Source organism: Mustela nigripes, chromosome 4, assembly GCF_022355385.1.
Source record: "Mustela nigripes isolate SB6536 chromosome 4, MUSNIG.SB6536, whole genome shotgun sequence".
Lineage (NCBI taxonomy): Eukaryota > Metazoa > Chordata > Mammalia > Carnivora > Mustelidae > Mustela > Mustela nigripes.
Genome location: NC_081560.1, coordinates 5,278,681 through 5,299,914, shown reverse-complemented (window position 1 = coordinate 5,299,914; position 21,234 = coordinate 5,278,681). Strand labels below are relative to the sequence as shown.

At 45.3% G+C, this 21,234-nt stretch overlaps 1 protein-coding gene across 8 annotated transcripts in view; it reads right to left on the bottom strand.

The window, feature by feature from the left end:
• Positions 1 to 953: 953 nt before the first annotated feature.
• The window catches only part of PRKAG2 (protein kinase AMP-activated non-catalytic subunit gamma 2), a 245,234-nt gene continuing 224,953 nt past the window's right edge, over positions 954 to 21,234 (bottom strand). For all 8 annotated transcript variants that reach the window (XM_059396064.1, XM_059396065.1, XM_059396066.1 and 5 more), the window contains 8 exons: positions 17,857 to 17,902; positions 16,005 to 16,059; positions 14,901 to 15,027; positions 11,622 to 11,787; positions 11,234 to 11,271; positions 10,161 to 10,307; positions 7,078 to 7,171; positions 954 to 2,078 (listed from right to left, as the gene is read on the bottom strand). In XM_059396064.1, coding sequence (XP_059252047.1) covers positions 2,047 to 2,078; positions 7,078 to 7,171; positions 10,161 to 10,307; positions 11,234 to 11,271; positions 11,622 to 11,787; positions 14,901 to 15,027; positions 16,005 to 16,059; positions 17,857 to 17,902 — 705 coding nt within the window. In that variant the 3' untranslated portion in view covers positions 954 to 2,046. The remainder of the gene's footprint in view (positions 2,079 to 7,077; positions 7,172 to 10,160; positions 10,308 to 11,233; positions 11,272 to 11,621; positions 11,788 to 14,900; positions 15,028 to 16,004; positions 16,060 to 17,856; positions 17,903 to 21,234) is intronic.

The window sequence follows — 21,234 nt, the reverse complement described above, 5'->3', positions numbered from 1 at the left end:
CATATTCATCTCATTTGTTCACAAGCCTTTGGGGGCTGTGGGCTCCCCCGTGGGGTGCGCTGGCGCACGGCTATGTGGGGGTTGGGGGCGGACCCAGCAGGTGCCAGTGAGCCTCCCCAGGAAGAGGCAGCTTATCCAGCAACTGGTGCCAGGTGCTTTCTCTCAGGTCAGCTAGGCTCTTCCCTTAGGACCCTTCTTTCACCTGGCGCAAGTGCCGCTCTTCCTTCTTTCTAGAAGGGCGCAGAGAGGCCACTTAGCAGAACCTGATCTTTTATCACTTACTGGAAACAACTCCAAGACAACAGCCCTCCGTGGGTAGGTGGCTGTGCCTCTCCGGCTGAGGCGCGGAGCTGACCCTTGCAGGTGTATCCCGAGCTCTCGTGCGGGGCCAGGGACGTTGGCACAGCCCCGTGCCCTCCCCTTCGGCCAGAGGCTGCTGGATGGGGTGCACCTGTGGGAGGAGACAGCATTAACACGTCTCTGTGAAGGGTCCTGAACTATGTTCCGTCACACATATGCGTCACACATCCACTCGTGTGCACCCGCAGACCGGGGGTGGACTGAAAACAGAGGTTTTGGCTTCCAAAACTATGTCGTAGGAGCTTTGTGCCTTTTTCCCCTTTCTCCCAAATATTACCATTGACCTAAGTCACGACCACAGTTGTTTCCACAGGGAAACAGAGACGTATGCTCTCGTATTTGGCCTCTGAGGAGATGAACAAAGTGACGGCTCGGCACATGGAATCTCCCCATCAGTTTCTCCTTAAATATATTGTGCTTAAAAATGGAGACGTAGTGTTTGTGAATCAAGTCATGAGGGTTTTTTCTTTCTGATGATCTTTGAGAATTCATGTTCTTCATTTGGGGAGAGAGAGCTAAGGGGAAAACTGTGAGCAGATTATTCTTATGTGCTGAAAGACATGGCATTTTAAAGAACTTCTTTAACAAAGCAGTCGATAATAAGATTTATTTTAATTTTTCAATCTGCCAAAAAAAAAACCCAAAACAAAAAAATCAAACTATACTCATATATATATATACAGTGTCGACATTTTCAGAGCACTTACATTACGAAACGCTGTGTTTCTTTTCGACCATATGACAATACTGTATATGCCACAATAAAATTTACAAAAACAATCGCATCAGCAGTCATACAAACATCATGATTTTACATTTCAATACACAAGAAAAAAATAGACATCTTCCCGGCACTTTTGTTTCCTCCAACCGCTGCCTGTTTCCAGTCTAGCAGAGCAGGTCTCCACACGTGCTTTCAGACACTTCAGCTTTTAAAACCTAGCCGTGGCTCTTTCTGAAGTCCTATCTTCTCCAGATCCAAACCGAAATGAGAAATCTGCTATTTGAAAATAACAACCAATGGTTTCTTAATGGGTACAGTGAAGCTTCCCCACCACGAGGTGTAAAAAATCGCATGAAAGTAGAAATAAATAAAGCTGTTGTAAAGCAGTTTTGTTTACATTATAGTTCAGAACAGACACTTCAACGTAAAACTGTCATTAAAGTTTTATAAAGTATTTCTATCCAAATTACAACTGTTCGACAAATCTAATGAAAACAAACTGATTTGGTAAAGGTCCAAAGACTTTCACGCCCCAGCACCGTGTGGCTCCAGCCGCCATGGGCCGCAGTGATGACATACGCGTGTTCTGACATAAGGCACTAGGTCTGAAAAGGCCATGCACTCGCCTTATGTCATATTACCTGTTACAGACCAGTGAATTCTTTGAAATGAAAAGTAAGAAAAATTTCAGGACACAGTGCACTTTAATAACATACAGCACTTGAAATTGTTCAGACAGAGGTCTGAAAACAGTCTTTTAATGCAAGCCTGAATCTTCAAACACATAAACTCTGTTTCTTAAGCTCAGTTTCAATATCACTGGAAAAAATACCCATCACTAAACCCTGATATACATTCTCAGCCATTTGACTGTCTTCTGTCACGGTCAGTGTTCATGAGGCAAAGCGTGACCCAAAATCTCTGTTCAGGTTCTCCTCTAAGGGCTTCTCCACTCACAGTGGTCATTCTGCTTCCGCCTCCTTCTGTTTGGCACCTGTTGGTAGATGGAGAAATGACAGTCTCAAAGGAAAGGAAAGGTATGTCACAGCTGGGCCTGTCTTACACACAAGAGCAGTGGTCCCGCCCCCCTGACCTCCGGCTTGGTGGTCTTCACCCATATTCTGCAGTGCCTTAGAAGAATGTTCCAGAAGTTGGGAGCCGGGGACAGGAGATGAGCAGGTGGCAGATGAGCAGGTGGCTCCAAGCGCCTCCCAGACCACCTGCCGCCACAGCAGCCCACTTCGAATCTGTGTTACATGTCAGAAGCCTAAGTATGCAAGATTTAGTTTGAAAAAAAGAGAAGCGGGTGCTAGCAGTAGAACTGCTAGAATTTTTAAAAGAAGGAACACGTGTTTTAGTGAGGGTGCCGCACAGTACTGCTGCCCCGCAGGCGTACCCCCTCCTCGTGCTTCGCTTCCCTGCTCTCTGCCCATGAATTTGTTCTTGCCGTTGAAGGTCTGCGGCAACCCTCCATCAGGCCAGTCTACTGGTGCTGCTGGCTGAACAGAATTTGTTCTGCGTCCCTGGCATATTCTTGTAATTCTGTGTTTCAAAGTTTCTTATTATTTTACCTGTTACGGTGATCTGTGATCAGTGATTTTTTTTTTTTAAGATTTATTTATTTTGAGAGAAAGAGGTGGTTGAAAGAGGGGAGGGGCAGAGGAAGAAAATCTATGAAGCAAACTCCCCGCTGACCATGGAGCCCAGTGTGGGACCTGATCCCATGACCCACGAGATCATGACCCGAGCCTAGCCAACTGAGCCACCCAGGTGCCCCTCTGTGATATCTGACGTCACTACTGTAACTGCTGGCCTCAGGAACCACACACGCATAAGAAAGTAGCTTAATAAATGCGTGTGTTCTGACTGCTCCACTGACCAGCCATTCCCCGATCTCTCCCTCCCTCTCCTAGAGCCTCCCTTGTCCCTGACACACAACAATACTGACATCAGGCCAATTAACAACCCTACAATTGTCCTTAGTGTTCAAGTGAACGGAACAGTCAGTCAATCATGTATCTTTCACTTTATATCAAAAGCTAGAAACGATTAAGCTTAGTGTGAGAAAGGCATGTCGAAAGCCAGGCTTCTTTAACCAAACAGTGAGCCAAACTGTCAAGGCAAAGGAAAAATTCTTGAAGAAAATTGAAAGTGTTACTCCAGGGGTACCTGGCTGGCTCAGTCAGAAGGGCATGTGACCTTGGTCTTGGGGCCGTTAGCTGGACCCCCAAGTTGGGTGTAGATTACTCAAATAAACTTAAAAAAAAAAGTGCTACTCCAGTGAACACATGAATGATAGGAAAGCGAAACAGCCTTGCTGTTGGCCTGGAGACAGTGGCAGTGGTCTGCACAGGAGACCACACCAGCCACCCATTCCTTTAAGCCAAAGCCTGATCCAGAGCAAGGCCCGAACTCTCTCCCGGGCTGGGACCGCGGGGAGGTGAGGACCTGCAGAAGGACCGTCTGCAGCGGGCCGGGGCGGGTTCAGGAGGCCCCAGGACGGAAGGCATCTCCGCAGCACCCAAGTGCAAGGGGAAGCGGCCAGGTTTCCAGATGATCTAGCTGTGATCACCGGTGAGGGGGCCACCCTAAACCACTGGATTTCAGCGCAGCTGGAACAGCCTTCTCTTGGAAGAAGATGCCAGCTGGGACTCTCACAGCCCGAGAGGAGAAGGCAGCGCCCGGCTTCAGAGCTTCACAGCAGGCGACCCTCTCGCGAGGGGCTAACGCGGCCGGTGACCTGGAGCCGAAGCCAGTGCTCCGTGACCCTCTGAGACCCCGCGGCGCTGAAGAACCAGGCCAAGTCGGCTCTGCCTGGGCTCTGGAGATGCCACAGCAGGGAAACAGCAGGAGACCAGAAGCAGGAGCGGAGCCCGAGGAGGGGACGCAGCTGGGGCAAGCTCAGGGTCAGACGGGACCGCACGTGGGGGCGCTTCCTCGGGAGGAGCAGAGCGAGGGGCTTCCTGAGCTGCCGCTGGGAGCCACGACGGACGGATCAGAACATGATGGAGCCGCGCGGATGAAGCAGCGGCAGGGCTCGAGGGGGCGGACTCCAGCTCTGAAGGCAGTTCTGTGGGTTAAACGCCATTGGGCGGCACCGCCTGCCGCCGAGCAACCGTTTGGGACAGAAGAGCCATCAGTGCGACAAACCGCAGGGCCCCGCAGGCCTCCAGCACCCAGCACCCCGACCGGTCAGCAGCCGGCAGCGCCACCAAGACCCGCCACCCGCAGAAAGTCCAACCCTCTGAGAGCTCAGATGGCGGGTCACACGTTTTAGCAATAAAGTCTTTTTCAGTGACGGCATGTACGTTGTTGTTTTAAAATTCTGGACCTGCTTTGCTTTACTGCAGTGGTCTGGAACCGAACCCACAGTCTCTGAAGTGTGCCTGTACATACTCATGGAAATGTTTTAAAACAGTGCTGTGCTTACGGATATTTGCCGTAACACCTACGGTCTGGCTGGCATATTTCCAAGTGGGTGGCAGGAGCGCTACCCCTCTTGTCTCAGCAGCTCCTGTTTCCGCTTCAGGCACGAGACGACTTTTGAAAGAGATTCACCGTCCATGAGAACAAGGAGCTAACAAGCTGTCGCTCCTGCTCTCAGATCTGGCACTCACTCTTCGGACAGTCTTGAGTTTCACAAGGAGCTGCTGCTGAAGAAACTTAGGACAATGAATCGGTATCCTTCATGGGGGATATCAGCTGTTGAAATATATAACCTCTGGTACCTTTTATTCATGTTTACAGTGGACACTTTCTGAAAGTGCCTCTTACTTTCTAGTCCGTGGACACCCACACAGCAGCGTGGCTCCTGGGTACGATGCACCTTGTTGTGCACAAGTGGCTCCGTGCATGTTTTGGTTTCAACTCAGAGTGTCCTTGGAGGATGGAGGGCCTGTTGTTCACCTCCTTGCTCTATAACTGGCTGGACAGAAGCTAACTGAGCTGAGCTGCTGCGCCCACTCAGGCAGCTCCGAGGGCCTGAGGGGCACCAGGCCAATGGGGCTGGACTCCTCTGAAGCTTACACGACGCCGCCGGCCCTCACGTGTCTGAGCATCTCAAGGGCTGCTGATCTGAACTGGGCCAGTCCCATGCTCCAGGAGAGTTCTCCAAATGTTCACCGTAATCCAGTTATTAGGAACACGAAGCATTTTCCTAAATAGTGTTCTACATACTACATTGTAGAGAATGCTAATTCGACTACTATCTTTAGAACATTATTTCTATGGTAACATACATTTCAAATTCTGGCTGTGGAACAGGGATCCTCCCCACAGAACCGTATTAGGGACTTAAAAAATTTAAAATATCAAACATGGGTGGAAATGTAAACTCATCCAGCCCAACAATCTCAATTTAATTTAAAAACCTTAAAAAAATTTATTTTAAAGTAATCTCTATACCGATGTGGGGCTTGAACTCACAACCCTGAGATCAGGAGTCAGATGCTCCAATGACTGAGCCAGCCAGGCACCCCAGCCCACATTCTCACTCCTACGGCCTGAGACACTAGGCGTGAAGAGACGGAGATCTTGGCTTGTCTGCTCTTGATTTTGCAAGGCCTGGGGAATCTTGGCCACAGGACAGAGAGATTCACCCTGACGCTGCCGGGCACGTGTGCCTCGGCCCAGGGCTGCTGCCTGGAAGAGGGCTGCCTTTTTCTGAAGGTGCCGAGTTACGTGCCTACAAGGAGGAATCTGCTCTTGAGGAGGCCTTCTCCTGCTGCGCATGAGGGAGCCGAGGAAGCTGCAGGCGAGCGGCATCGCGCTCCAGGGACAGCCTGGCTCCTCTGCTTGAGGTCACATGTGTGAGATTAAACACAGCAATGTGCAGTCACGGTCAGTGCTGTGGGGCACTCTGCAGAACGCATGCCATGCAGCCTGGTGCTGGGCCGCGTGTCAGCGTTATTTCCGGTCTGGGGTTATTCTAAATGATGCTGTCCACAGTCTCATATTCACGGAGTCGTCTTATCACTATTTCATGATTGTGAAGACTCTCGTGAATTTTAGATTCCCTAACAGCTGACACTGGAAATGAGTGTCCTTGGCCCCAATGCTAGAGTTTCAGATTTGGCGACAGCCTCCAGGCACTGCTGCTCTGTCGGCATTGCGTCCTTGCTCTCATGCTGTCTCACTGGTGCCAGGGATCCCTTTAAGACGGGCATCTTTAGGTTACAGGCCGACTGAAACCTTGTCTCAGCTAGTTGGATTTCTGAACTCAGGAGAAATCAGTACTCTGGTATGTGCACACTTTGAGGTTTGATGTACACTTCAAACTCTCAGAGGTGACTCCCTCTGCGGTCTCAGCCTGTCCTGGTACAGCTGAGTCGGCCCACGGCGGGCCGCTTGAACTTCCAGGGCGGGGAGGGGAGGGGCAGAGAGGAGAAAGAGCGGGCCGGCGGTTTTAGGACCTTTCAGGCACCTGTCACTATTCAACATGGCACACAGGAGACAACCTTCCTCTCCTCTCCCTGCCTGCTTGCTGACACTGGCCTGCGGGCTTGCTCAGAGTTGACCTGGCAGAAAATGAGGTTAGCCACCAGTGCTGTTTGATAGTTAATGTAATTTCCAATACACTACTAATGGAAGAATTTGTGTTCAGGTCTTCTGTTTTATATACTCAAAACACTAGTAAGTTTTTTTTTAAGGGTAGATATAAGTCTCAATAGTTAGAACCCAATGCATTTCCCTTCCTGTGTTTTCTAGGAAATAGTCCTAAAAATAAAGCAAAACTGAAGAGATCTTAGCTTTTTAATGAAAAAGGAGATGAATCTGGCAATGAATGCTCAGTTATTCAGGTGCTATGGTCGTGGACAGGATGCTCCTAAGAATACTTTCTAGAAGCTATTCTCTTTCACCCAACTGGAGCAGTAAAACTACAAAGGAAAACCACACAACAAGTGACCACGGGTTACAGAGGCCCGGGTGCCAGAGAAGCAGCCGCTCCCAGGTCGGCCCGCGCAGAGGGAAGGGCCCGCGGCCGGCGCACGTACCTGCAGGCGTGAGGATCAAGGCCTGCAGAATGTCTGACAGCGAGATGATGCCCACGATGCTGTCTGCTTCGTTCACCACCACCAGCCGATGCACCTGCCAACGGGACAAGCAGCTCCCGTGTCAGAGTTCACAGAAGGTTCTACGACGGCTATTAGCAAATAACGTCTTTCATGTACTAAACAAGGGGGACATCGCAGAAGTAAGAGACAGAAACCATGTCAAGAACCACAAAAGGTCGTAGGCTCTCAAGTTAAGATCAATGCTGACTTCAACGACTTGTAGGAAAAATTCGCTAGCTGCATCCCACTGTGCTCAAATTCTGGAGCATTAATATATGTATGATACAACCCAAAACGTGAAGTTCAGTGTAGCCATAATACTCTCCTAAAGTAAGTTTTTACATTTTTAAAGTAGTATTTCAGTCTCTAAGAACTAGCTGCTACTGACTTACACGGGACAGATGTCCAAGCGCGCGCCGGACGGACGAGGTCATGAGTGGCTCATGGTCTATGGTCTTTTCTCCAGGAAGTTTATGTGTGAGTATGTTCACATAGCTCAGAGGATAGAGGAACTCTAATAACGTGAAACAGACTGTATTCACACCCCATGTTCTACTCGGGTCTTTTCTAAGCAAGTGGCCCCGGTTGTGAGGGGTCGTTCTAACAAATTCTCCTGAACACAGGAAAGGAGTGAGCAGGCATCGCGCTTCCGGAGCGGCTCTGACTTCCTAGGCCTGAGGCAGCCGCGAGCCTGCTGGTTTCCTTGGAGACGATGCTCTTCCCCCTACAGAGCGTCCCCCACCCCACCGCACACCGTGGGGGGCACAGGAAGGAGATGGAAAGGGGAGGAAATTCTTTTTTTAGATTTGTCTCTGATACTGTGTTGGGGATGCTTTCAACATCTTCACTTGCTTTGGATTTAAAAAATAATCACTTTGTTCTCATGACTTTTAAAAGTTTCTCTAAGGGAGTCTGGCTGGCTCAGAAGTGTGTGCGACTCTTAATCTCAGGGTCCTGAGTTAGAGCCCCATTTGAGTGTAGAGATTACTTAAACTTCAAAAATTTCTCTAAAAAAAGCTTAGGGCCTTCAATAATCCTGTGATACAATGTGGTTACTTATAAATTAAAATAATGGCTTGTGCCTAGGATCAAAGAATGCTTTACAGTCTTTGCGAGACACATTTTATTGTTAACATTCAATAATGTTAATTAAATAACTCTCTTTTGAACTGCTGAAGGTCAACTGCTGAAGGTGGCCATCTCACCCAGAGAATTAATTCTACCAGGCAGAAATGACCATCAAAAACATGATCTTGTCATTTGTTGCTGAGTCTAAACCAGTGAATACTCCTAGGTGTCAGAAAGCTAGTGCGGTATTTATGTCCTATAAATACACCAAACCACTGCTGATACTGTATGCCCTTTCTCCAACAACTGTATTTAAGCTAAGATTGGCCTCAGTTCCCCGGTTAGGAGTCCTTGGGTGAAAGAATGATTTCAGTGGGGTAAAAAGTCAAGATGCATAATGAGAAAAGTATTGAATTACATCTTTATTTTCCTCAGTGACCCATTTCCTATTACGAAGAAATATCTGTTGCTCGCCAGATGACCTGAGAGGAAAAGCCCATTACCTTTCTTCTTTTACCTGAGAGTAATACATGCTCAAACAAGAGAGCTCAGAGCGGAGGAGCACTGCGCTCTCCGTGCTCTCCGTGTTTACCGGATCTCCACCACCCAGAAACAGCCAGTCAGTGCTGTGCTGTGGGGCCTTCTAGCCTCTCTTCTCCACATATATGTGCATATAAATGAATAGAATCAAAAGCCAGTAACTGGCTTTTTCTCTTAGCAATACATTACTATGTCTTTTTCATATCAACCAAATACTCTTCAAGGACATTTTTCACTGTTATGAGGGATTCTCTCATGTGGATGTCCATTGTCCTTATAAATACTTAGGATCACTACCTATGATCTTCGAAAGGCGCATAATTCTAAGGACCTTATTAAAAGTTAAGATGTATTCCTAAGTCAATGAAAACTCTGGAAAACAAGAGTGATGGATATTAAGATTCAAATAGAAATAAAGTTCATATTGAGATGCTAGTGAAATACATTTCAGAAGCCACAGCTGTGGTAACCGGGGGGTAGGGGTCTCCCCACAGGTGAGCACAGGGCAAGGTGGAAGTCTGCAGCACACAATGATAAAAACAGGTCTGTGTTTCTGATGGCTCCGGCAAGGTGGGTTGTGTTCTCGTGCGACCCTTACTTCAAATGTAATGTTAAGATTGCCTGTTAGCCTGAAAAATTATTGGGGACTTTCCCTCTTGGACTGCATTCTCATAGTTATAATAAAAAGTACCAGAGCAGACATATCATTATAAATGAATTCTGCCAACTCAGAGATTGTTCCAGAAAGAACACTGCTGCTTCCTTCAGTCCTAGAGAGTGATATACAGGAGAACATTCCTATCCTTGTCTAATAAGAAAGGAAAGAAAGGATTTGGGGAGCGGGTATATGGAATGAGATGTGTCATTCGTTGCTCATCTTGAACTGAGTACGTCCAAAACCCTACGCGCCATCAAGCAGGAGGGCGTATGAGTGTGGAGAGGCAGGAAGTGACGTTACCGGACCGTCTACTACCATCCAAATTGGAAAGAGAAAATTTAAAAATTCGAAAGATAATTCTGATTTCTACTTTACTTTGTTGAAACTATATAATCACACATTTTTAACTTCAACTTCATAAATACTCTAATGGAACTCAAAGCTCTTGGGACATTTGTTTTCCTAATTATGTATTTTTTTAAACCATGAAAGTCTCTTACTGGTTTGATTCAACTATGATATCAGGACTTAACAATTCAATGAACATTTCCAGATGACCTACGTGGCAGGCAACACGCGAGGTTCTGGAGAGGGAAAGCATGATATCCGCTTAACCCTGTCTGCTTCTCCGGGTGTTCCTGTGGTTCACGATCCCCGAGCCCCCTGGCCCCCTGGCCAGTGAGTACTTGGGGCAGCAAAGCTGGGGCAGGGGTGGGGAGGGCGAGAGAGTGGGAGGAGCGCGGCCCCGCTGACTCACCTCAGCCCGCACTATTCTGTCCACGATGGTCTCCAGGATTTCCAGCTTACTGCACTTCACGACTCCCTCGAAATACTGAGAGCGGTGCTGAAGGGCCTGGGTCACCGTGATATCTAGGTTATTGTAGGTTTTTTCAGCAGCAAGGTTCTGTAAGGAAGTAACGATGAATTCTATCCTTTCATTTCGATTCACATTTGTGACCAAAGTCCGTGTCAAGTGACGTGATTTTCAGAAACATTCCTGTTCTGTTACCTGCGGCAACCTTGCGAAATAGTGACGGCGTTTCCCAGAGAGGATTCCCCCCGCTCCTACTGTGTAAGGCTCTAGAGCCTGAGTGAACAAAGTCTTTGGAGACATGGACTGCCCTTTGTAAAGGGTGAGAAGTGCCCCAGGGCACCCACTAGGAGGGCGCTGAGGGCGTCAGGGGGATCAAGCAGTCACGGGGGAAGAGCAGGCCAGACAGGCCCGACAGACCCACGTGGCTTTAGCCTTAGACAGTCCTACGCAACCAAATTCCAACCGGCCTGTTTTTGGAAGTTTCAGCTCCCTTTCTTAAAAAAATATCCTAAAACCCTAAGGACGTGCATTTAAAATGAATACAGAAAAGAAAGCAGCCTGTGGGAAGATGTGGCACTACCTCTAATAGATTTATACCAGGGATTAAAAAACAGGACTTTAAATAATCTCCTGAATGCTTTTGCTGTCTTTTTGTTCCCACCAGCGAACAACGGGATGTATCTAGCAAGGGACCCACACGTTCCTGTGTACACGAAGCACTGGCCTCCTGGCAGAATGAATGATGGCTCGTGCATGGAAATAGGACCATTTAAAATATTCACAAATGCTGTAGTGCCAAAGAAGCTATCCACGGACCGAAAAAATAATCTCTAAAATGCTAATATGTTATTCACTGCTAAGCCACGGAGTGTCAGGTACAATGACTGTTGGTCTACGGAATCCTCCGATCCGCACAGCCACAAAAGCTATTAAATTAGGGAAAAATGCAAACAGATTAGTGAATAGGTTTTAAATGCATTCTAGATGACAGGTGTGACAAAACTAAAAATACTTACAATTACATCAAATTTGGAATAAATATCCACAACTTTTCCTAAAAATGAAAACAGATGTTAGAAAAATGTCTTAGAAACAAAAAGATGACATTTAAAATCCATCTTAACCAGGTACTTACTAGCAATTAAATATTGCTAAATAACAAACTTGTCTACTTTTAAATGAGCATGAAATCACATCTTAATGGAAAATGTGAAAATAAGCCAGTTGGAACTCTCATTAAGCTGAGTGCTCCTTGGTGCTGACTTGATCCGCCGTATCTAAATTTTTAGCTCCAAGCCCTGGCCGCCACCCACCGAATCTGATCCACTGACCATTTAACTGTCAGTTTGCCCCCAGGGGACAGAGCGTGGTCTTTCAGGCCCTGGTATGACCAAACCCACACACCTGACTCATCTACCACAGGCAAGGCCGACACTCGTCTTTCTACAAAGACGTTCAAGGCTTTGATGATGGGAGTGTCGGGGTGGATGAAGGCGATGTTGTGGTAGGTCCCAATTCCAAGGGCATCCAGGTTCTGCTTCATGAAGGCAGGCTTTGGCATATCAGACATCTAAACAGGAAGATAGATACAGACGGTCTAGAGCCCAAACAGACCTTTTTAATGTTCACATGTCCACACTTGGACGAAAACTATGTATAACAAATTAAAGTTAGTGTTCTCTACCAATCTACCTGGCTCTCTGAATTACCATGAAGTATTACGTATAAGAATTGTAGTTTCTGTTCAGTCGGTTTCTATTCTAAGCTTACATTTAACTACTTAGTAAAATACTGCAGAAAACATAGATTGTAATGTTCCCTTTCCCCTCACTCACTGAAAACGTGGATGGAAGCGGGAACAAGAAGTCTCTTTGGAAATCAAGACCCACAGCCACCCGAGAATCCTTTATTCTGAGTTAGGTTCAATTCCTGGTCCCGCCATCAGCATTAAGTATTACGTATGAAGAACCCACACATTTGCAAACCTAGAGCGTCTGATGGGAGCATCTGAGCTGCGGCTCGGCTCGCCCTCACCCCGTCCCACCCCTCATCCTGAACTCGCCCGCGGAGGACTCCGACTCGTGATTACTGGGAGCAAAGAACAAGCCAACTGAGCAGAATAAAAGAACCTTTAAAAGTTCACTTTTTCTTTTCATGGGCTGTTTGAGAGGAGGAGGGAGAAGGCAGAAGAGAGAAGTCTAGGGTCATGTTGGACTAAAACAAAATAAGGTCTACGGTTTCAAAAATCCACCTTGTGTAAAGGGCACAGTTGATTCCGTCCTCCTGGTGTACCTTATAATTATCAGGAAAAGATGAACAATTAGAAGAAACAAAATGTTCAAGTCAAAGAGTTCATCAATATTCAAATCATGAGAATCCTAGAAATTTGGAGAAAAAAAAGAAAGACCTATTAGGTCATCTAGCCCATCTCGATGCAGGAAAACCCCTGTTCCATATTGTACACTTAGGCTAACGGTCACATGTCTCCAAGGGTAAGGCCACCTTTTCTCAGAAAATGATCTCAATTCAGTAAAAATCAGGGTCTGAAATTTATTTGAAATTCTGTATTTTAATCTGAAAACCTCTAGTTGAATATTCTAAGAGCATGACTTAATTACCATATTGGCCCAAATGCAAGGCAGTACTGGCGGAGGCAACCTCCTCTACTCTTCGTGGAAGACAGAACACCAAGGCCCACCTCCAGCTGTTCCTTCCTCATGTCCGCAGGAGCGCGGCTGTCAAAATGGGCTGGACTCGACCTCGTAACCTCTGGGAGACCTGGGGCGGCTTTAACCCTCCGAGCCGGGCGCCTCTGAGCGGAGGAGCTACCCCAGGGCCTGCCCACAGGGCTAGAGGGAGGCCGCCGGCCCCGCGGGAACCTGCCAAGTCACTCCACAGCTGCACCACCTCTAAAATGGGGTTAATCAAAATACCTACCTGGGAGCGGAGACGAGGACTGGCTGTGTCTCGTGGTGTGCTTAGGACAGTAGCGGACGCGTCACACATACGTCAGAGTACACAGCTCGGGCGACTACCGCTACTGTACGAGGCTGACTCTCCGAGGGGCTAAAAGCCTGCAGGCCCTGAATACACGGCGCCAGCCTCGGTCCCCTTCGGCCTAGACGCTGAGGCGGCCGCCTGAGCAGCGGACGACACAGGTGACGTCTGTCCAGCCATCTCCGGACATCCCTAACTGTCCCCCCCATGGTCTCTCCACTCAACTGTGTGCCTTTCAGTAAACCTCCTACCTTCTTAGCATTTATGTAACCACGGAGAGTGTTGGTTTTATAGGTAAACTGCTAAAATGCAGGACTGGCTTGATGGACGGGGTATTTCTCCCAATTACTAACCTCCCCCGACCCCCGACACGTGCTTCTGTCTGCAAAACTGAGGCCGAACTCTGGGAGGAAGGGCAGTGGCTGCTTGGCGTCACCCAGAATTCGAGTTTCCTTAATTGCAGCTGTGTGGATGGGGATGGGAAAGCTAATGTGATGTAGATTTTCAAAGTCTATTAAATTCTTTTGAAAAATGATTTCACGGGGCCCCTGGGCGGCTCAGTTGGTTAAGTATCTACCCTGGGATTCTGGCTCAGGTCCCGATCTCAAGGGTGTGAGATGGGGCCCGGCGTCGGGCTCTGTGCGCAGCATGGAGCCTGCTCAGGACTTTCTCCTTTCTCCCTCTGTCTCTACAACAAATAAACTCTTAAACAAAAAAGGAATTCATGGGATCTCTTCTGAAATATGAATGAGGCTTACTGGTCACAGTGGGCGAACTACTACTTTTTTAACATTTTTTTTTTTTTAAAGATTTGTTTGAGAGAGTGAGAGTGGAAGAGAGAGAGACAGAGGCAGAGGGAGAAGCAGACTCCCCACTGAGCAGGGAGCCCGATGTGGGGCTCGATCCCAGGACCCTGAGATCATGGTCTGAGCCAAAGGCAGACACTTAACTGACAGAGCCACCCAGGCGCCCCTGACCAACTACTTTTAACCTCAAACTCAGTGCATATAATACAAAGGAAACAAATTCAAGCCCTCTTATAAGAACTCTGGTCCTTATGAGACTCTTTTAAAACTTTGGTCATGATATTGACCAAAGAGGTCAATATCATGGATGATTATGAAGACCTCTCACTCCAAATGCAGTTGAGAAAACCTACAGAAAACAAAGCCTGAATTTGGACCAACATGGTACTCTCGTGACGAAATTTTTATTTACTTGTGTTTTTCTATTGCAGCAATTTATAATAAGATAATCCTGGGGACAGTGTTTTTTGAATGTTTCCAAAACCATGATACCAATAAAGCATCACAAGGCAATTTGCTATAAATACCGGCTCAATTTATCTTACATAATAGCACTTTCTTAATTAGATGGGCTTGCAAATTACTTTACTGCCTCATATTTTAGGTGATAAAATATTCTAATTTAAATAGAAAATTCCAAGTGTTTTTATTATTTTGATACTTGCCCCGAAAGGCGATTGCTTTTTAATTGGAATCAGCCTGAAGAACGTACAATTTAAACACGAGTAAGTTGAGAAACCGCTGCTGAGGAATGGAGACCTCCTAACAATCCCAACTCCAGAATTAACGTCATCTCCTGAGGTGACAGGAGCCAATTTACGTGAAGTAAACCAGGTAAAGCGGGTGCAGCCGCGTCTTGAGAAACACCAGGACTACTTACAAAGAGCTGGAGGAACTTGAGGATTCTCTTGTGGGTGAGAATATAAAGTGCGTTCCCACTGACGGGGTCGATAACCGGCAGTCTGTGGATTTTATTTTTGATCAACGAGTACACAGCGTCGAAGAGGCTGCGGGAAAAGCCATCAAAGTTGTTAGGAGGCTTTAAAGGAGGTAAAATGCTCTGGACCTGCCCTGCTTTAGAAGCATTTTCAGTGTTTCTACATCACAGCCACAAAAGGCTGACCTGACCTGAAGCAGTTTTGGGAAAGTTCTAAACTGGGTATCTCAGCACATGTTCTGTCTTTGCGGTCTGTGTTGATCGTGGGTACAAGTGCGGGCTGCGGGGCTCGAGGAGAGCCCTTTCTAGTGCGTTTGCTGCTGCTGTGCGACAGATGGCGGAGAACCCGGGGACTGCGCATGGCCACCAGCTGTGGCCCCGCGCCCTGCACCAGAGCTGACTCGGTGCACCCTGCTTCTGGGCTGCCCTGGCCCCTCCTGTGGCTGCCAATCAGGAGACTAGACATTTAGCTGTATGTTTAGGACTTGGAAATAAACTAATAAAAATCAGTATCTACTTTTTCTCTCGAGTGCCTAGAGGTAGAAGAGTATTTTCATGCGATGTGGAAATGTGTCCGAGCTGTCCCGGAAGGCCCGGGTCACGACGTCTGTGCCAGAGCGCCTCAGAGGGACCGCGTGTTCTTCCAAGCACCCCCGGACCAGTGTCTAACGGAGGTGGCCCTGCAGCGTCAGGGCGCATGAGAGCCCCCGGGGGCAGCTGCTGTAGTGCATGTTCCTGGGCACGACCCTCCAGAGGCCATGGAGCAGGTCCGAGGCAGAGCCCAGAGACGAGCAGTTTTAACAAGCTCCCCAGACGGTTCATGTGGCAGGTGACCAGGATTTTACCATTAGTTTGACCATTTTCCCGGCCCCTTATCAATCCTTTGAACAAACAATGGCTGATTCCTACTGTCTCTAGATTTATTAAATTGAGTATCTGAAATAAAGGAGGCTGTCCCCTATCTAGATTAAAAAAGAAAATCTATCAATCACGGAAACAAGAATCTGAATAAATGTTTTCAAAGGAGAAAAAACTTTACAGGTTTACCTTGCGTCTGGAGATATATTCACTAAAGGCTTAAATGTTTCTTGTAAATAAAGCTCTGTTTTTATAGAAAGAAAATATGCAATTAGTAACACATTTGGTATTTGCAATTATTATGTAAATTACTCTTCAGTTTATAGATAACAATTAGAAGGATTAAAAACCAAAATCAAATAAATCTAATGTACAGAACACTACTGTATAAATTATAGTTAGGACTACTTTATTTTATTTATTTATTTATTTATTTATTAAAGATTTTATTTATTTATTTGAGAGAGAGACAGTGAGAGAGAACATGAGCGAGGAGAAGGTCAGAGAGAGAAGCAGACTCCCCGTGGAGCTGGGAGACCGATGCGGGACTCGATCCCGGGACTCCGGGATCATGACCTGAGCCGAAGGCAGTCGTCCAACCAACTGAGCCACCCAGGCATCCCAGTTAGGACTACTTTAAACAACTTATAAACCGTTTTAGGATGTTGCCATTGTGGAAAAATTAAATATTTAAAAACAGTATTACAATAAATGTTATAAGAAGAAAAGTCAAGCAATTGGATGTAGAAAGCAGAACCAGCAGAGGTCACTAGAATGCTACCAAATTATCACCCTCCAGAGACCAGCGCTCAAGAAATCCTTTAACTAATTTTTGTAGGTTTTAACAAACTTTGTTCTTTAACCATTAAGTTTTATTTTACCAAGCTAACGCTCAGAATCTGTATCTTGGGGGATCTTTGTAGTCTGTAGAAATTCTTTCTAAAGATCCACTGTAACTAATTTGTCTTGCTGAGATTTCTCTACAGAAAGCATTCAAGAGTAACCTGACATTACCATTATTACCACCAAATACCATGTAATATCAAATTGCAAATATACTTAAATCTTGGTCTAACATTACTTGTATAGTAGAATTTAAGAGGAAGTATCTCTCTTGGCGTTAAGGTACATATTCATAATAGGCAGTGCGTTCAGATTTCATGTTGACTGAGTTTGTTTGGTTTGACTTGATAAAGCCATTACAAATCAAATATCTTGTTCAATAAAACTTACAGGTCAGAGAGAGTTAGAAGAGCCCCTAGCCCTCAAGAGATTCCAATGGACCCTCAGATTCTGTAGCTGCTACTCACAAAGGTTACTTATCATTCCAAGCAGATTTTTCATTTTTAATTAACATTTTTCTGTCTATAGGTCCCTCCGTTTCTATCCAGGCTTTTTCTCTGGGACCCCCTATAAAGCCCCCCCTCAGTATTGGTCAGACAGCCTTCCTCAGTCATTCCCACTCATCCAGTCCAGCAGGATGGGTCTAAGAACAATCACACAGTCATAGAATGAGAATTTAAAAAGCTCCATTTCAAACAAGATATTGTGATTTTAAAGGGTTATTTTTTCATATGATTTACCAAAATCTTCCAGTTCAAGGTTCATTTGTTCTATGTTTCTTCATAATTTGTAGAAAAATAATTATTAAATGTAAGAACAGATCTTTGCTTTTGTTAGTGGTAGGAGGCACTCCCCTGGTGCATTTTCTAGATAGAGAGAAGTCTGCGGGCAAGGATGGCCACACTCAGAAGTGAGTGGTGGCTCTGCTGGGGGCAGTGGCTGGGGCCTGAGTAAGCTCATTCGTCCTTGTGTCCCAGCCTTAGTATACAGACTCGCTGTAGGTTCTCCACAAATGTCCACTCAACAGAGTGGATCGTATTTATAATGGTATGGTTCACCACTGAGATTAAAACAGACATGTTTTAATGATGTAGTTCATTAAACAGAGAAGAAAGATCCATTAAGTTAAAACATATTTTACACACTAAGCAGAACATTTTTTCCTGATATTAAAAGATTATCACCCAATTGTGCTTACCCCTCCATGTTTCAATCTTATGTTCTTCTAATTCATAAATCTGTACCTGCAAATAAGAAAACTTCTTATTTACAAATATTAACATATATAAGACAAGAAAAGTTACTTCATAACCAATGCAGAGTCCCATAATTCAACAGGTGGAAACAATCAAGATAATTCAAAATATTAGATATACAACAAACATAAAATGCTCTGCATTTCTTTGAAGGTAAGTGCCTTCAAAATTTAAAACATAATAGGGGTGTCTGGCTGGCTCAGTCAAAGGAGCGTGTGACTCAAGCTCAGGGTTGTGAGCCTGAGCCCCACAATGGGTGTAGAGATTACTTAAAAAATAAACTAGTTATAATATTTTCATTAATTTAACATGAAAATTTCTGACACACGTAAATTTTTAAACATATATGGACATATATACCCATTCCTTTTTTTTTAAGGATACAGGAAATTTTTAGCAACTCTAGTTTAAAAAGGACAAATGGTAAATTGTGCTAAGGAGAGATCACAACCAACACCAGAAATACAAACAATTATAAGAGAATACGATGAACAATTATATGCCAACAAATTAGACAATCTGGAAGAAATGGATATATTCCTAGAAACATAAACTACCAAAACTGAAACAGGAAGAAAGAGAAAACCTGAAGAGACCCATAACCAGCAATGAAATTGAATCCGTAATCGAAAACCTTCCAACAAGTAAGAGTCCAGGGTCAGATGGCTTCCCAGGGGAATTCATTTAAAGAAGAATTAATACCTGTTCTTCTGAAACTGTTTCAAAAAACAGAAATGGAAGGGAACCTTCCAAACTCATTCTATGAGGCCAGCATTACCTTGATCCCAAAACCAAAGACCCCACTAAAAAGGAGAGTCACAGTCCAATATCCCTAATGAACACGGATGCAAAAATTCTTACCAAGATGCTAGCCAACAGGATCCAACAGTACATTAAAAGGATTATTCACCACGACCAGGTAGGATTTATTCCTGAGCTGCAAGGTTGGTTCAACATCTGCAAATCGATCAATGTGACACACCACATTAATAAAGGAAGGATGAGAACCATTGATCCTCTCACTAGAAGTCTCCACTAGAAGTCCTCGCCTCAGCAATCAGACAACAGAAAGAAATAAAAGGCATCTAAATTGGCAAAGAAGAAATCAAACTTTTACTCTTCTCAGATGATATGATGCTCTATGTAGAAAACCCAAAAGACTCGGACAAAAAACTGCTAGAACTGATAAAGGAATTCAGCAGAGTTGCAGGATATAAAATCAATGCACCGAAGTCAGCTGCATGTCTACACTAACAACGAAGCAGCAGCAAGAGAAATCAAGGAACTGATCCCATTTACAACTGCTCCAAAAACCAGAAGATGCCTGGGAAAACCTAACCAGAGAGGTAAAGGCTCTGTGTGAAAAACAGAATACTTACGAAAGAAATTGAGGAAGACATATAGAAATGGAAAAATGTTCCATGCTCATGGACTGGAAGAACAACGACTGTTAAAGTGTCTGTGCTACCCGAAGCAGTCTGCACATCCAGTGCAATCCCTGTCAGAGTACCATCAGCATTTTTCACAGAGCTGGAACAAACAGCCCTAAAATTTGTATGGAACCACAAAAGACCCCAAATAGCTAAAGGAACACTGGGGGAAAAAAAAACCAGGAAAAAAAACAAAAACTCACACACCAAAAACTCACCTAGAACTGGAGGCATCACAATTCCAGGCTTTAAGCTCTATTACAAAGCTGTCATCATCAAGACAGCATGGTTCTGGCACAAAAACAGACACATAGATCAGTGGAACAGAACGGAGAGCCCAGAAATGGACCCTCAACTCTACAGTCAACTAATCTTTGACAAAGGAGGAAAGAATACCCAACGGAAAAAAGTCTCTTCAACAAATGATGGTCGGAAAACTGGACAGTCACATGCAGAAGAATGAAACTGGACCATTTCCTTACACTACACACAAAAATAAAATGGATGAAAGACCTTAATGTAAGAGAGGAATCCATCAAAGTCAAAGAGGAGAACACAGGCAGCAACTTCTGTGACCTCGGCTGCAGCAACTTCTTGCTAGACACATCTCCAAAGACAAGGGAAACAAAAGCGAGAATAAACTATTGGGACTTCAAGACCAAAAGCTCTTGCAAAGCAAAGGAAAACAGTCAACAAAACTAAAAGAAGCAGAAGAAGCAGAAGCAGAAGCAGATATTTGCAAATGCCTTATCAGATAAAGGGCTAGTATCCAAAATCTATAAAGAACTTATCAAACTCAACACTCAGAAAACAAAAAAATTTAGCCAAGAAATGGTCAGAAGACATACAAATGGCCAACAGACACATGAAAAAGTGCTCAATATCACTTGGCATCAGGGAAATACAAAAACAAAAATAAAAACCACCTCACACCAGTCAGAATGGCTAAAATTAACAAGTCAGGAAACAAGAGAGGTTGGTGAGGATGCAGAGAAAGGGGAACCTTCTTACGCTGTTGGTGGGAATGCAAGCTGGTGCAGCCAGTCTGGAAAACAGCATGGAGGTTCCCCAAAAAGTTAAAAATAGAGCTACCCTACGACCCAGCAATTGCACTACTGGGTATTTACCCAAAGGATATGAACGTAGTGCTCCAAAGGGGCACATGCCCCCCAGTGTTATAGCAAAGATGTCCACAATAGCCAAACTGTGGAAGGAGCTGAGATGTCCATTGACAGACGAATGGATAAAGAAGATGTAGTATGTGTGTACACTCACACAGACACGGAATACATAAACACAGTGGAGTATTACTCAGCAATTAAAAAGAGTTAAATCTTGCTGTTTGCAATGATGTGGATGGAATTAGAGGGTATTCTGCTAAGCAAAGTAAGTCCGAGAAAGACAAATACCATATGATTTCACTCACGCAGAATTTCAGAAACAAAATAGATGAACACAGGGGACGGGAAGGAAGGATAAAAGAAGATAAAGACAGGGAGGCAAACCACCCTTAACTCTAGAACAAACCGAGGGCTGCTGGAGGGGAGGTGGTGGGGCAGGACGGGGTGACGGGCACGAAGCCTTGAGGGCACATGAGGGAACCAGCACGGGGTGTGATCTGCACCTGACGAGTCACTGACTTCTACCCCTGAACAGTAACACAATATATGTAAATGAAATTGAGCTTAGGGAATAAAAAAAAAAAGAAGTTCCATTTCCATTTTGTGGAAAATCAACCACAGAAAATTTTATAAAGACCCTACAAAATCTTTCAAGGGTAAGCTCCCCATCTCAGTGAAAATTCCATGGGAATAAGGTTTGAAAGTAGGACTGGCGATCACCCAGGGAAGAACAAGCACACATAAGATCACGGCACTGAAGCCAGAAAGA